General features: G+C 41.9%; 1 protein-coding gene across 2 annotated transcripts in view; it reads right to left on the reverse strand.

Moving 5' to 3' along the window:
- Nucleotides 1–15,790, reverse strand: part of LOC131301500 (uncharacterized) — a 33,241-nt gene extending 17,451 nt beyond the window's left edge. The window contains exon 1 of one of the 2 annotated variants that reach the window (XM_058327845.1): nt 15,692–15,790. Coding sequence is in view for 1 of the 2 variants with exons in the window: in XM_058327843.1 (XP_058183826.1) it covers nt 15,692–15,727 (36 nt within the window). In the remaining variant the exon portion in view is untranslated. The remainder of the gene's footprint in view (nt 1–15,691) is intronic. The other variant, XM_058327843.1, reaches the window with a different exon arrangement.
- Nucleotides 15,791–17,092: the final 1,302 nt, after the last annotated feature.

A 17,092-nucleotide genomic window follows, 5' to 3' on the forward strand; every position in this document is an offset into this window, starting at 1 on the left:
ATAAGAGAGTTTTATTCGTAACTCTCACACAATCACGATGTGTACAAAGAAAAAGTATTTTTCATATAAAAAACTTCCTCAAATTATGGACATTCCAAGGCCTTGGCACCGGGTTCCCATCCAGGTCTGCCAGTCGATAAGCCCCAATGCCTACAATCTCAGTAACTCGATATGGGCCCTCCCAATTGGCCCCCAACTTTCCTTCATTAGCCACTTTAGTGTTGCCGAGCACCTTTCGTAGCACAAGGTCCCCAACACTAAATTCCCGTGGATGCACATGTTTGTTGTAGCCTTTGATTAACTGCTCTTGGTACGAGGCCAAGTGCACTAGGGCCCGTTCTCGTCTCTCCTCGGCAAGATCTAATTCAATCTCCAAAGCTCGATCGTTGCCTCCACTTTCAACCAAATTGGTCCTGTTGGTCGGCAGACCTACCTCCAATGGAATAACAGCCTCTGTTCCATACGCCAAAGAATAGGGGGTCTCTCCCGTAGACCTCCTAGGTGTTGTACGGTATGCCCATAGAACCAATGGCAATTCATCAGGCCATTTCCCCTTTGCTTTATCCAAACGTTTCTTAATCCCATCAAGAATGGTTTTGTTAGATGCCTCTGCTTGGCCATTACTTTGAGGGTAGGCCGGAGTTGAATAGTAATTTTTTATCCCATACTGGGTACAGAAAGTTTTGAACTTTTTCTGAAATTGAGACCCATTGTCTGTAATCAATGAGTACGGGACTCCAAAACGAGTAATGATGCTCTTCCATACGAACCTCTCTATCATAGGTTCGGTGATTTTAGCCAATGGTTCTGCCTCAATCCATTTGGTAAAATAATCTGTCGCAACTAGCAGAAATTTCCGATTTCCAGTTGCCTTGTGTAGTGGACCCACTATGTCCATTCCCCATTGAGCAAACGGCCAGGGACTCGTCAGCGGCACCAGGTCCTCGGCTGGTGTTCGAATCATTGGTGAAAATTTCTGACACTTCTCACAAATTTTTACGTACACCTTAGCATCTTCTTGCATGTACGGCCACCAATACCCTTGGGTGATTGCTCGGTGGGCTATGGACCGACCACCAGCATGGCTTCCACAAGTTCCCTCGTGAATTTCGTGGAGGAACTTTTGCACCATCTCAGGATGCACACAAAGCAAGTAGGGTCCTGTAAAAGACTTCCTATATAGTTTTCCCTCTGGGGATAACCAGAACCGAGCAGATTTTGTCCTGATTTTATGTGCCTCCTTTTTGTCCAAAGGGAGTACTTCATCTCGTAAAAACTCCACTATTGGGTCCATCCAACTTGGTCCTTGGTTCACGTCCAAGACCATCTCTACACTTCTGCCAATGCTCGGCTCAGTTAAATACTCTACAGCTATTTTTCTTTTAAACTCAGATGGCACAGCTGCAGCTAACCATGCCAATGAATCTGCATGAGCATTCTTTCCAGAACTTATCTGTTCAATATACACCCTTTCGAAGGTATCGAGCAGATCTCTGGTCACCTGTACATATGCCGCCATCTTCTCGCTCCGGGTTTCATATTGCCCGGACAGTTGATGGACTACGAGTTGTGAATCAGAATACACCCTAACTCGTTCAGCTTTTAGGGTTTTTGCACTTCTCAAACCAGCTAAAAGCGCCTCATACTCTGCCACATTATTTGATGCATTGAACCCTAGCCGAACAGATAATTCTAACATTGACCCTTCAGGGGGTAAAAGCACAACTCTAATTCCCGAACCGGTGTTGCAAGCTGACCCATCAACAAACAGCTTCCATTCCAGGGGATCTTGTTCGGCTAATGCCTGTTTCTTCGTTACAGGAGACTTTGCTTCACACTCCTTTCTCGTAGGAGGCAGAGGTGCAACCGCAGGTGAGAATTCTGCCACAAAATCCGCCAACACCTGGCCTTTGATTGCTGTGCGCGGCTGATAGTCGATGTCATATTGGCTCAACTCAACGGACCAAGTTGAGATCCTTCCCGAGAAATCTGCCTTTCGGAGCAATGATTTTAATGGGAACTCAGTGTAAACCACAACTTTATGGCTCTGGAAATAATGTGGCAATTTTCTAGTTGCTGTCCTTAATGCTAGGACCAATTTCTCGAGGGGCAAATACCTTGTTTCGGCATCTAACAAAGTTTTGCTCACATAATAGACTGGGATTTGCTCGGATCCCTTATCCCTTAAAAGTACTGCACTTACAGCATGCTCAGAAACAGCTAGATATAAAATCAGAGACTCACCTGTTTCTGGAGTCGAAAGAAGGGGAGGAGAGGCCAAATATCCCTTTAGATCCTGAAAGGCTTGTTTACATTCTGCTCCCCATTCGAACCCTTCCCTTTTCTTTAATAGCTGAAGGAAAGGTCTGCACTTGTCACTTGATCGGCTAATAAATCGATTAAGAGCTGCTGCCATCCCAGTTAATCGTTGGACTTCTTTCGTTGTCCGAGGACTTTCCAGATTTTGTAAGGCCTTTATCTGGTCGGGATTTGCCTCTATTCCCCTTAGAGTTACAAGATGGCCCAAAAACTTTCCAGAGCCGACTCCAAACGCACACTTCGAGGCGTTGAGTTTCAACTTGTACTTCCTCAAAATCTCGAAAGCTTCTCTTAAATCTGTAATATGGCCTTGCCCAGATTTACTCTTTACCACCATGTCATCTATGTAGACCTCCATAGTTTTGCCGAGCAATTTTCTAAACATGATGGTCGCCAGTCTCTGATACGTTGCCCCTGCATTCTTCAATCCAAAAGGCATGACATTATAACAGTACAACCCTCGTGGTGTAATAAAAGACGTCTTCTCCTGATCTGGTCCAAACATTGCAATTTGATGGTATCCTCGATATGCATCGAGAAAACTCATCCGTCCATATCCCACTGTTGCATCAACCAACTGGTCAATCCTTGGAAGAGGAAAACTGTCTTTAGGACACGCCTTGTTTAAATCTGTGAAGTCAACACATACACGCCATTTTTCGTTCTTTTTCTTGACGACAACAGTATTTGATAGCCACTCTGGATAATAAACTTCCCTTATTGCCTTGGCTTCTAACAAGTGATCCACTTCTTCAATTACAGCGTCAACGTGCTGTACAGCCGCCCTTCGTTTCTTTTGAATGACCGGTTTATGCTGTGGATCTATATTCAAATGATGGCAGATAACATCTGCATTCACCCCAGGCATCTCCTCTGGTGTCCAAGCAAATACATCGACATAAGTTTTCAAAAAACTAATCAGTTCATTCTCTTCCTCTTCTGGCAGTGATTCCCCAATTAGAAAATACCTATCTGGATCAGTCTCGTTGATCAGTGTTTTCTTCAAATCCTCAACCACCCTTTCGGTTGGGTCTTTTCCGATATCCTCAATGGTCGGCAGATCCGGAGTTTCCATAGTATTAATATGGTGGGCATTATGGACTCTTTTAATGATGGATACCAAACATTGTTGAGCTATCTTTTGGTTACCTTTGATGTGCTCAATCCCATTAGACCCTGGGAACTTTACCATCTGATGGAAAGTTGAAGAGATTGCCCTCATCTTGTGCAACCATGTCCTTCCTATAATCACGTTATAGGAAGACGGTACATCCACCACTAAGAAGTCGGTTCGTAGCACCACTGTCCCAGCCCGAACAGGCAGAGTTACCTTGCCTAACGGCCAAACTGCTCCTGCTCCAAATCCGACCAGTGGAGTTGCTGATTGTACCAAATCTTCTTGTGTGAGCCCCAGTTTCTTGAACGCATCGTAGTATAGCACTTCGGTGCAACTCCCTGAATCTACCAGGATTCTCTCCATATCATATTCCCCAACTCGTAGGGTTATGACCAAAGCATCATTGTGAGGTACCTGGACTCCTCCCAGATCTTCATCAGTAAAAACTATGCCCTCGTTGCTTGCCCCTTCGTTGCGACCTCTTTTCTTCCCCAACTGCATTACATGCTGGTCATGTTTCACTCGTCTCTGAAGCAATCTCACCTCATTTCTCGTATAAGGTTCGGCCAATCCATGTATCATATGGATTATCCCTTTTGGATTTTGTTCGTAATCCAATTCCATTGCCTTGTCTTTATCCTTGGAATCCTCTTGGATAAATTCTTTGAGGTAACCTCGTGAGACCAAATCATCAAGATGTCGTTTAAACATCTCACAGTCCTCTGTCATGTGACCCCAATCCTTATGGTAACTGCAGTGTTGGTTCGTAGCACGTTTTGCATCTTTATTCCCACCAAGAGTTGGGGGCCATTTGAAGTATGGTTGATTCTTTATTCGATAAAGAATCCTGTAAATGGGCTCTTTCCAAACCGTGTTTATTGAAAAGAATGACTTGGGATCCGGGGCTTGTTTATCCTTGTACTGCTCTTTCTTCGCCTGCCCATAATCTTTCCTTTCATGATAGGTTTTGGGCTCTGGCTTGTCAGCTTTCTTTGTAGGCCCCTTTACTTGCTCGGCGGCCAACTTTCCATCCTCTCGTAGGATGTCATCCTCGTTCCTGGCATGCTGCTCAATCCTCTCCATTAATTTTGCCAATGTCTGCACAGGACTCATGTTTAGAGACTTACGCAGTTCCCCCCGAACAGGTAAACCCGTTTTGAACGTGGCTATTGCGTACTCTTCACTACATCCTTCAATTTCGTTGAAGGTCTCCCAGTACTTCTTTGCATAAGTCCTGATCGGCTCGTCCTCTCCTTGTTTCATAAAAGAAAGACTCTCAAAGGTTTTGGGAGCTTTCCTGCTCGTCAAGAACCGTGCAGTGAATTCCTCGGCCAATTGCACCCATGTTCGGATGGAGCGTGAGCCCAATTTGTGGAACCAGGACAGAGCAACCTTCCCCAAACTCGACAGGAACATCTTGCACATAATTGCATCATCCCCTTCATGCATAAACATTGCTTGCTGATAATGCTGTATATGGGCCACGGGATCAGTATCTGTCTCATAGAGGATGAATGTCCCGTGCTTTACCCTGGTCGGCAATCTAGCCTCCTGTAACTTTTTTGCAAAAGGGGAGGATGCTATATTCTGCAGTGCTCTCCGTGCTACTTCCCGTGCAGTCATGGCTTCATCCTCTGGTCCTTTCTTGGATCTAGTTCGTTCCCAATCGGAATCAGGTCTCTCGTACCTGTCCCTATGATGTTTTCTACTCCCTTCTTCTTCGGGGGTAGAACTCCGACCTCTGCTTCTCCTCTTTCTTGGAGATACCCTCCTTCGCTCGGGTGTTCGGATCCTGCTCCTCCCTTTTCGTTGGAGAAGTTTTACGTCGCCTCGGGGTCAGACTTCTGCTTCTGCTCCTCCTTCCTCGTGAAGGAGCCTTTTGGTACTGTACCAAAGCGTATTCACTGCCTCTAGAATTTCTTCGAGATAGTCCAGAGTCCTCCGGATGTTCTCTGATTCTCTCTAGTTCTCTGATTTCATGTTCTCGTTTTTTGATCAAACGAGCATACTCCTCAATTTCTCGTCTCTTTTTATCAAGAACGTCTTCGCTACGGAATACACTTCTGGAGTGTGCAATCGATTCATCCCCTCGATGGGATTTAGTCCTTCTCGTGGACTTTGATGCCGTCTCTCCATCTCTATTTCTGGAGTTGCCGTGGATAGTAAGGGGGTGGCCCTTACTCGTGGTCCTTTTGTGTCCTCCGTCGGGCTTTCTCGGAGCCCTGGGTGGAGACTTATCCCCTCCTCCAATTAACACATCCTTTGGGTCGTGTGGCGTTGCTGGCTCTACTTCCACCATGGTCGTATTTCAAAGGGAACTCTTTCGTTTCCCACAGACGGCGCCAGTTGTAGGTGGATAAATTCAAGTAGTGCTTTAAACAGCACTGGAATGCAACGGCTTCTCGTGCCTCTTGAACGTAACCCTAATTTGTCAATGAAACCCCTGTCCTGCAAAACAGACAAGGAGTGAGTGCACCTTTGCCTCTCGTGGCAAAGGCCCTCCGATGCCTTTGTTAGTATCACGTACTAGCATTCAAACCCTAATTATCAATAGGAAAGCAAATAGAATGCAATGTATTGCGTACCTTTTACCTCTAGGTTTACCTCATATTTATAGATATGCGTATGCTTGTTGCCCAAGCATTCCTGTTGCCATAGGATTCCTAACTCGTATAGGAAACCCATGACATCAAGGATTCTCGTTTCCTTTATCAGTTTATGGAAAAGAGTCCTTTTAGGATTCTTTTCCTTAAAGAGCCGAACATCCATTCTCATTGGGTATCTTTCTTAGATCCTATATTCTCGGGATCTTATTCCTTAACGGAATACCAACATTTCTGGATCTTTCCAGAATGTTCCTCAAACTCCAACAATCGATTTGGAGCTCTTTCCTTGTTCGGCCATCTCGTTGCCGAACAGAGGGCCTGGACCAGTTACTTCACATGTAACTGGTCTTTTATCAATTATTTGGACCATTCCTTTTTTTTGGGGGGGGGGGGTTCTCCTTTTGTTCGGCTCTCTCATAGCCGAACAAGGTACTTTGAACAGTGGCTTTACGTGTCACCGGTCAATCGTGTTGACCTTTGGATTTTTAGCAGGGTTAGATGTTGGTTGAACCATTAGCTGAGGTGATTTGGAATTTGGGTCAGATGGTTTGGAGGGAGTGGAAGTAGTTGGAGCAGATGTCGATGTAGATGGTGGAGATGGAATTGGTGGAGTCGGAGTTGTTGAAGGCTGGACAGGTTTTATCTGGGGTTTTAGGAAAGGAAGTTTTGGTGGAGATGGTCTTTTTGGTGGAGGAAGAAAAGCTGATGAGCTTCCAAAGATATTGGACTCACCAAATATTGAAGTAGGATTTATAGGTAAGGGTTGAGACATTTGAGGATACCCAAACAAGCTTTGTTGAGAAGAAGATGTGAACATATCAAATGGGCTTTTTTGTTGAAAATTCTGCTGAGCTTGGAGAGAATGAAGTTGGTTCTTGAGATGCTTCATTTCAGCATCCTTGTGGTAAAAGGCTGCTGAAAATGCTTGGTTGGCATAGGCCATCTGGAGAAGTTCCTGGTGAACATTCTGAATTTTCTGCTGCAAATCTCTGATAAGAAGTTCCAGGGTTGATAACTTCTTATGAACTGCATTCTCCAAATTTTGCTGGGAGTTAGCAATTCTCTGAAGAATTTTGTTCTGGGCCAGAGAATTTGCTGACTGCCAATTTATTGCTGCTTCTGCTGCTGACACTGCTTTGGTACTACCATCAGGGAGAATGGTAGTAGAGTCTGGAATTTTATGCCGATGGGTTGTTCTTTCTTGGGAATTATGAAATTCCAAAGGAGGAAAATCTGCTTCTGTCCAGGAAGGGGATGAGGTGAACATGAAACATCCACTCGGTTGACTCGACGAACCATCATCAGATGGAGGTTGAGGAAGAGGTGGAGATTTACAAGGAGTGGGAGGTGAAGAAGGACATATGGGACATGGTTCTTCAAAATCCTCGTCATCTTCTAGGAGACTATCTTCTAGACAATCATCACAGTTACAGGTATCAAAATAACAATGACCTGTTTCTGGATTTTTGAAATAGAAGACTGGAAGGCCACTGGGTTCAAAATATTTAATTGGAGGGCCAGGTCTAGAACCATCTACAAACATGTTAATTCTCGAAGGAAAAATAACAGGATGGGTTGAAGATGAGGCAGAGGTTTCTTTTGGAAAAGTAATTTCCACGGTACCATCAGGTTTGGTGATGAAAGTTGGGTTGGATGTTTGGACAGGTATGGGCTTGTTTTGGTTTTTCTCATAAGCTGTAACCCAAGATTCTGGGAGAAGCTTGAGAAGCTCAGGTCGGGAAATTTGTCGGGGTACATGGACACAAGAAGCTTGGTGAGGTGCGTTTATGGTGAGGAAAAGGGCTTCATCTGTGGAGGATGGTAAGGACATGTCAAAGGCATGGTTTTGGAGACGGTAGGCCATTTGGTAGTGAAGGGTTGCGGCATATGTGGAGGAGATTTGGGAGGCACCACCAATTTGGACTTGGACCTTCAAGGCGGATAGCAGATGAGGATCTGCTAATGGCATGTTGAAATTGGGGTAGAAGGTAAAAATTACAGTTCCGGCATTTAGAGTGGTTTGGACCGTAGCGATGCATGCGTGCTGATACTGTAGAAACCTGGTATCGACCAGAGCAAGTCTGGACGTAACAGGCAAACCTTTTCTACCATGGAAAGTGACAGCAAGTCGGATTGCTCCAAAGTGAAGATGAGTAAATCCTTGTTGTTGCCAAAGACGAGGCAAATCAACTGGGATTTCCAAAGGTAAAAGTTGTTCAGCTTCAGTTGCTGCTATGAAGCACTGAACAAATTTAGAGGCTTGAACATACTCTTTTACGGAGGTTGGGCGTTTTGTGGAGAAAAGCTGGGTGACGGTCTTTTTTACAGAAGTTTGAGGTCTGACAAAAGCATTATAAGGGTTTAGGAACGGGAGATCAGTAAGAGGGACCTTACTATCATCAGGTAGGTATTCAAACTCATACAAATATTCAAGATTAGAAGAAGAAGATGAGGAATTTCTACTGGTAGAGGAACATGAAGGGACTAAGGATGACGAAGCAGAGGAGTGGGTTGTAAACAGGTGATTCATCTTTAAGAGTAGAATTCTGGGTTCTCCTTTCCCTCAGTACAACAAACCTTTTTCCTTTTTTCAACGTATAAATTTTCAACCAACTTTGATTAATAAAATTTTGTATACTAGGATAGATAAACCGAGACACACTGCTCAATAGCCAAAAGTCTCAAGGTACTTTAACCCACTGATACAAAATTCTTTTAACCAAAATAGTTGATGAAGTTTCTGATGTGGAGGATCCAGTGAAGGCAACCACAGAGCATACGCTTCAAGTTTTTTCTTTTAGAAAAGATTTGAAGTAGTTTTGGAAAAGAAGTTCCCAGAAGAGGGTTTAAGCTAGAATGGAAGACATGGCTCTGATACCAAGTTTTCAGACACAAAGTGGGTACAAACACGAAGTAGGATAGGATCACAAAAGAGAGAGAATATTATTAACTTGCACTATCATGTGACTAACTTGAGTTACAACGGGGAGAAGCTCAGCTATATATAGGCAGCCAAGGCATCTGCTTTCATCACTGCATACGACATTATACAGTACAACAATATAATTGCAATAAACTATTTAGCCTAGCCTATAGCCTACAACTATAGCTTTAAAGACTTACGGACAATAATGTCAGAGACAAACTACTATTACACTATTACACCATTGACATGTAAATGTAAATACAAAAGGTAATAGTTACATCACTGCATAGTAAACACTAATAATTTCACCCTTGCTGAAAAAGGCTGAAACTTTATTGTACTCAAAGGGACAGCTAGCTTGAACATATTGGTGTTACTCTGATTCACTATTTCCAGAAAAGTCTTCGGTCCTGTCTGTGAGGTGATACTGATCTAAAAGATAGCGGATATTTTGGCGCCATTCTTCTGGATAAGTATCATTGAATTTCCAATTTGCAGACTCATAATGGAGGAGAGATGAGGGGACCTCTGTTAGTGCCAATCCATTAAGAGAACACATTGTTTGGGTCATGACAAGATAGTTTCCACTGTTGATCCACAATCCTTGAGTCACTGGATATGTTGAAAGAAATATTGTGTGATATTCCTTTCGCCATGTGATAGAACCATCTGGATTAGGGTAACTCCTGTTGTTGCGAGTTGTCCAGAATGCAAACTGAAGATCTTCATCTGGATTGCAGGGGGTGCTTCTGAATTTCTGTTGCCAGAACGATATGCTTCCAAAGAGCAGGAGAAATTTCAGGAAGTAATCTTCAGGAGGATGGACCTGACTGAACGCTGCATGTGCCAAGTATACCAAGACAGCTGACTTATTGAAACAGACGCTAATAGTATAGACATCAACTAAATACCATAAGAGGAGATACGCTTCTTTCTTAAAATGAAAGACATTATGGTAAGAGATCTCAAACGGGGTAAGGAAAGGATAGACGGGATGAAAAGGTAGACCTTTTATGGGACACTCATCAAGACCATACTTGAAAATACAGAGATGTTGAAGGTTTTGACACATTTGAACACATCTAGAAAGGAGGGTTAACTCTAAAAGATGACACTGAAGGTGGATAGGAAAATTGATCGGATGGAAACAGGAAATCATGGGAAAACAACCAGGAACAAAGGGATGTGGTTTTGGTTTGGAAAACTGGTTGATTTCTTTTTTGAGCCTTGATTAAAAATCAGGGAGGACATTTGTTTTTCCTTTTATGTGAACAGCATCAAAACTCCAATTGGAAAACCAATTTGCCCATCTGAGTAACTGTGCCTTTGGAAGGTGTTTCTGTTTGAACTTGAGCATGTTGGGAAAGCTCATCATATCAGTCTCAATGAGGAAATGATGACCGATTAGATGAAACTCAAACTTTTCAATACTCTTCTTGATTGCCAGAATTTCTTTGTAAGTGGAGTGGTAATGAAGTTCTGCTGGAGAGAAAGCACCACTCTTGTAACCACAAATTCTGCGCTTTTGTTCTGTATCTTCTTCCAAAAGAATTGCTCCCCAATACAGATCAGAGGCATCTGTCTGAAGTACTCTCTTCCCATCTGAAGGTATGGTTAATGGTGGAAGGGTTTTGGCTAAGGTTTTGAGGTCTTTGACGGCTTTAGTGCAATGGGTTGACCAGGGAGGAGGAATTTTCTTTAGTAGAGCTGAGAGAGGGGTACGGTATTGAGCAAGGTTAGGGATGAAATCAGCCATATAGTTAACAATTCCTAGAAATTGCTGAACTTGTTTGACTGTGAGGTTTTCATTTGAAAAGTGGTCAAGCTGGGAGGCTATATGAGGCTGGAGAGTGTATTGACCTTTAGAGATATGCATCCCTAAAAAATCAATTTCTGGTTGGGCCAAAAGCATCTTTTTTTCTGAGAGCATAATGCCATGGGTTTGGACAAGGGAATGGAAAATTTGTAGTAAGACAGCATGGGATTCAATATCTGGGGAGAAGAGTAAGATATCATCAATGTAGACAAGAGCTGTGGATAATATAGGAGCAAATACCCGAATCATGGCTTTTTGGAATAATGATGGAGCTGTCTTGAGACCAAAAGGCATGACTGTCCACTGAAAGTGGTGATCTGGAATGCAGAATCCAGTTTTGGGACGATCATCGGGATGAATGCCAAGTTGCCAGAAACCTGCTTTTAAATCAAATTTTGAGAAAATCTGAGCTTTAGGCAGGTTTGCAAAAAGAACACTTCTTCGAGGAAGAGGAAACTTATTATCCTGCAAAAAATGATGAAGAGGCTGGTAGTTGATAACCAGGCGAAGCTTTCCTCTTATCTGCTCTGTTCTTTTGTTGACATAAAATGCTTCACATGCCCACTGAGAGGTTGTGGGCTCAATCAAACCTTCTGATTGAAGTTGCTGGAGTTCTTGAAGAGCAAGCTGGTAGTGTTCTGGGTTCATTCCATGATGGGTTGCTTTGGTGGGATTAATGTCTTCATTTTTCTTAAAGGGAAGAGAAATGAAGAACTCTGGATTTTTCCAAAGTGGGTTAGAGCATTTGGTGAGGAACTGGGAATGGGATTCAGCACAGGAAGTTTGGATTATTGCTTCTTTAATGGTGGAGAAAGTTTCTATGGAAAAGAGATTTGGTTGGGTGGTCCAGGGTAACAAATAGTTTTTGTATTTCAAACCTTTTTTGAGCCAGGAAACTTTGCTGAGATTTTGGAGAATATCAAAGCCTAACAATAAATCTTTTCCTGGGAGATCAGAGCCATAGACTTGGTGTTTTATGGTGTATCCAGGGAAGAGTTGAATGATAATAGGCTTACTAATGAGAGAGATGACAAAAGTTTCTCCATTGGCTGCTGTAAAGGGTCGGAAACATGACTGCCAGTAGGACCTGGGAAGAATTGCTGGGTTGAGGATGGAGGCTGCTGCACCAGTATCAAAGAAAGCGATAACTGGTATAGGTTTTTCATATTTTCCAAGTAAGATCTGGACCTTGGCTAAAGGTTGAGCTAGCATGATATTTGGAAAACCGAATGTTTGGATTTCATAGGGGAAGGAATCAGACTCATCAGAGAGATCATCTGATTCTGAAGAGGAATCATCAAAAGTGAATGCCAGGACGGCATCATCTGTTGCTTCATCTTCGATGGAAAATAGGGACTCGACATCAGCATCTTCGAGATCATCATTAATGAGAGTCAAAGAGTTCATCATCTTGTCTCTAGCTGCTTTGTTGGGACACTGTTTCGCATAGTGCCCTTTCCTTCCGCATATGTAGCAGCGATCAGACTTTCGCTGCCCTCTGAACTTTTTCTTCTTGAAAAATTTCCATTTTCTCCGGCGTGGGAACTTGCCAGATTTTGGAAACTTTGAAAACTTGCCAGGAGATTGAAACTTCCATTTCTGAAAGTGTTTAGACTTCCGATGTGAAGGACGGCAAGTGCACTTCTTGTCTTTGCACTTTATGGATAAGTCGGGTCGGTCACAAGCTTTGCCAAGAAGTTTTCCCTGTTCTTCAAGAGTTCTGAGGAATTTCTGATGATTGCACAGTTTTTCCAAGGCAATCAAAGAGTGTTGGTAAATACCACCAAGAGAGATTGAGTTCAACGTCAATCCTTTTGTCTGGAGGAGCCTTGTTGTTTCATTTCCCAATGGTTCAGGAAGGGAATTGAGAAAAGCTTGCTTGAGATTGACATCATCCATTCCGTTGAGAAGATAAAATCTCTGAGACATGCGATCATAGTGAGTCTCGAGATCTTTTCTTTTGAATGAACAGCATTTCATGCTGAGATATTCTTCTCGAACGAATTCCTTTGTGTTGTTGTGGTCTCCAAGAAACTCAGTATGCAGGACTGAAATGAATTGATCAAGTGTTGGCAGCTGTTTAAGTTGTAGCTGTCGGTACTCACCGAGAGCTAAAAACCATTGACGGAGACGGCCAAGAAATTTTGCTGTACACTTAGTAATAACATCACTGAGTGTAGCATTAGGAGAGAGCATAGCATCTGTGCACCAAGCATGAATCTCATAAAGTTTATCCAACCATTTTGATGGGGGAATGGTGTCAAAAGAGAAACCTTGGGTATGCATATTGGAATGTGAGAAGGAATCAAAGGTTGGAATTTCAGGGGGTGTATCAAACTCAGGACCTTCTTCAATGATGGGATCTTCAACATGTTCTTCTGGGAACTACACTATATAGCTAGGCCAATTTAAATCCACGTGTTTCAATTCCATCTTAGAGATGGGACGGAAACACATGCCAAAAGAAGGAATACACAGAAAGGACAACCATAAAGCTACAGCAGTAGACGAGGGAACACAGTCATAACAGTTAGCTACATTCAATACAGGCAGCAACCATTTAAAGTAGCTACACCAAGCAAAACAACAACAGTAGAGGACGATAAGCAACCACAGAACAGCAGTTGTCTGCTGCCAGCAGCAGCAGCAAACAACATCAAACAGAATCAGCAGCAAGCATCAATTGCCAAGGATTCAACTCATTTACAGGAAGCTAGAACTAGCAAAGCTGTCAAGCTACTAAACTTTAGCAGTAACAGACCTGTTCAGCTGCTGGACCGTAGATATAGCAACTGAACACCGTATGAGCAATGACAACATGCAGCTATATTCAGGCAACTAGCATTAGTAATAGGGGCTTCAAAAGATAGCTAGGGACATGATTATGGAAGAGATCTCTGCTGGACAGTTGGCAGGTATGAGTATAAATTATTATTGTCCTGTTCTTTCTCATATATGCCTGGCTTTTCAAAACTAGCTATTTTACAATACAACCATCTGTTTTTAACTAAATGTAAATTGACCTCAATAAGCTCCCATTGCTTCTTTAACCTCTTCCTACCTCCCCTGCCCTCGCCATCCTACCCTACACACCTATAACCTTCACAAGCATATTTCAAAACTACCCAAAAACCAAATATTAGTCCCAATGTGCAAAAATTTGTACTTTCTAACCTTTGAAACCTACTGTTTTTCTATGTACGTGTACCTATCCTTAAATAAATATAAAAAAGACATGGATATGGGTATGCATGTCTCCCTAAATCCTTTTTCTAAATACAGGTCCTTCGAAGTAATAGGCGGAATCATGATCTTTTTTATTGGTGAATTTCCAAATCATTTTAAAGTACCATGCTACCCATGTGTACAAGAAAAATCATCTCCTCAGTTATCAAGTTATACCATCCATAAGGAGGGCTCTCCTAAGCTAAGACCACAAATTAGTGAAAGAGAAGATCAGGCATCTAAGCAATTAGAGAAGAAAATCCACTAAATGCGACAAAACAACAAGAATTGAAGTTAAAAACTGATGCACGCCAACGTCCATAACACAGAAAATACTGCAAACCTAGTTAAAACACACTGAAGGAGAAGTGTTTGAAGTCCAAGATTTGCCATCCAAGAAAGTAAAGCCTACCCCGAAGCATATAAAATATTCGAGAGTAAACCTTTCCGCCGAACTTTTATCCTTTAGTCCTCTGCTTCTCCGATAAAAGACACATTGAGTTGCAAATATTTTTTAAGAAGCAATACTTGTTAGGTTTGCGTAGTTTTTTCTTAACTCTTTTCTTTTTATGCCCCTTTCTTTTTATATTATCCGTATTTTCATTTACAAAACACGCATATCTAACTTATAGTTAATAACTATGAAAAGAAGGAGGGTGACAAAGAGTGGGAGTTGTATTACCTTGGTTAGCTTTTCTTCGACAAATATAAAGAGGTCACTTTTTAGTTACATATCGAAAGCCTACCAACGTATACAAGGGTTCTGATTAGAGCGATAGCCAAAATGGCCAGGGAGGGTGCAGAACATGGCAGGGGCATTGGTGAGTCCAAAAGTCATAACCAAATCACACCCTCTTCTTTTTTTCTTTGGCTAAAGATGAATAGAATACGAAACAGGAGTGAAAAGTTGAAAGGCAATAAACTAAACATGTAATATATTATAACTTATGGTGGACAACAAGGGCCGATTTTCTAACATAATATTACTACCGGTACTTGTTTATACTCTAGTGGTCCCTCCTTCGAAGATTCCTTAGCCACAGAGTTGTGAGAATGACACAAACAAAACAATAGCACAAACATATCTAATAAAATACTCATTCCTAGAAGTGTTCAATTTTATAGTTCCCTGACAGTGTGTTCTGACCCCCAATAGTTGAGTTTGAAGAGAAGCGAAGCGATTGGCCCCATTTTTTTTTGGGATTTGGGTTTTAAACCAAAAAAAAATTGTTTCTTCATTACCCAAATCGGCCTAAACTTCTTTGCAGCTAGTTCCAACTCCCTTGAGAACAATAACAGAGAGCTATCGGCACCCTTTTTTGGGAATTTAGGTTTTAAAGAAAAAATATTGTTTCTTCAGTACCCAAATCAGCCAAAACTTCTTCTTTGAAACTAGTTCCACCTCCGATCTATCAGGAACAACGAAGACCAATTTTTAAAAAAGAAAAAAACCCACTACCCATATCGTCAACTTTGGTATCATCGCCCAACAAAACGATTTCTACAAAAGAAAAAACTCACCTTGGCACAGGATAAGAGAGGGAGAACAACGAAGACCAATTTTTAAAAAAGAAAAAACCCACTACCCATATCGTCGACTTCAGAATCATCGGCCAACAAAACGATTTCTACAAAAGAAAAAACCCAACTTGGCATAGGATAAGAGAGGGAGTGGATTATACCTGTATTCCTGATATTCTCCGGCGAGTGGAGCTCATAACGTCGACTTCAGAATCATTGTTGACTTCGGAGAGAGAGAGGGATAGAGATGTGCGAAGAGGGGAAGAGACGAATTGTGTTGGAATTTCCCAATTCATTGAACTTAACCCCTCCCAAACGACGTCGTTTAACCCTATTGTAATTTTAGAGGTAATTTTTCCCCTTGTAGGGAAATTCGGAGTCCCGCCAACCCATCAGGTTTTTTCCCCTGAGTGGTGCCAAAAAGTTGGGAAAAAATTAGCGACAAAATTTTTTCCTCGCCTTAAATTTCCTTTTGCAAGGAAAACGTAAATTCCTCGCCGTAAACGATCTTTGGGCGACAAAAACTGTTTTCCTCGCCTGTTATTACCTTGTCAAATGGATTCTGTGAGGAAATTTGATTTTCCTCGCAAATAGTCATTCTTTAGCGACAAAATAAAATTTCCTCACTAATTTTCCTCGCAAAAGGTTGTTCGTGTTGTAGTATTCTTATTGTGATTTTCTTTTTGTCTTGCTAAATAATCTTTTCTTTTTTGATCTTTAATTTCTTTATAGGGAAAAATAGTTGATAATTATATATATATATATATATATATATATATATATATATATATATATATATATAATAAGGGGAACGGTTTTTGAATCTTATGTGCTACATAAATCCAATGGTCTTTAGCTTTCTAAGCTAATTCAACAGTGTGTCCTAGGCTAGAGTGAGGGGGGGATTTGAATGGATAAACCAAATCAAATCATAGCCTATTTTTATGGGAACTATCTCTCCCCTCAATCAAATTCCACAAATTAAGCCCACGTATATATCTATATTTGGATATATCAAGATTGGTATAAGTATGTTGTGGAGGAAAGGTGGAGATCATCAGGACCCAACGGTGTGTCATGGGCTAGAGTGAGGGGGGAGATTGACTAACTGTTGAATGTGGATTTGACATTGGAATCATCCTTTTCCTCTCTTGGGAAATTGATTCCATTAGGTACAAATAATTTTCTAGAGGAGAAGTTTGGTTCGTTGATGGGGTTTAAAACGATAACAAAGAAGCCGGGTTCATTGATAGGGTGGGAAACATTTGGATTCATCCTTTTCCTCTATTGGGAAGTTGATATTTTATTTTGGTTGCATTCACAATGCGTTGCATCATGTCTTCAGGCATGGGCAATCACTAGTATATTGTAGACACCCCAATTTGGACCTCGAAGGTTCTTTAAATTCCCCGATGATGAAATAAAGGAAACGATATCTTCGAGAGCTTGAATGTGGACTCCCATGGACTAAAAAGCCAGAAAAGCCCAAAAAGCCGGCCAAAACCCATAATTGGGCCTGGAACACTGAACGGGATACTTACTAAACCGTACAGTGTAGTATA

Source organism: Rhododendron vialii, chromosome 9a (genome assembly GCF_030253575.1).
Source record: "Rhododendron vialii isolate Sample 1 chromosome 9a, ASM3025357v1".
Lineage (NCBI taxonomy): Eukaryota > Viridiplantae > Streptophyta > Magnoliopsida > Ericales > Ericaceae > Rhododendron > Rhododendron vialii.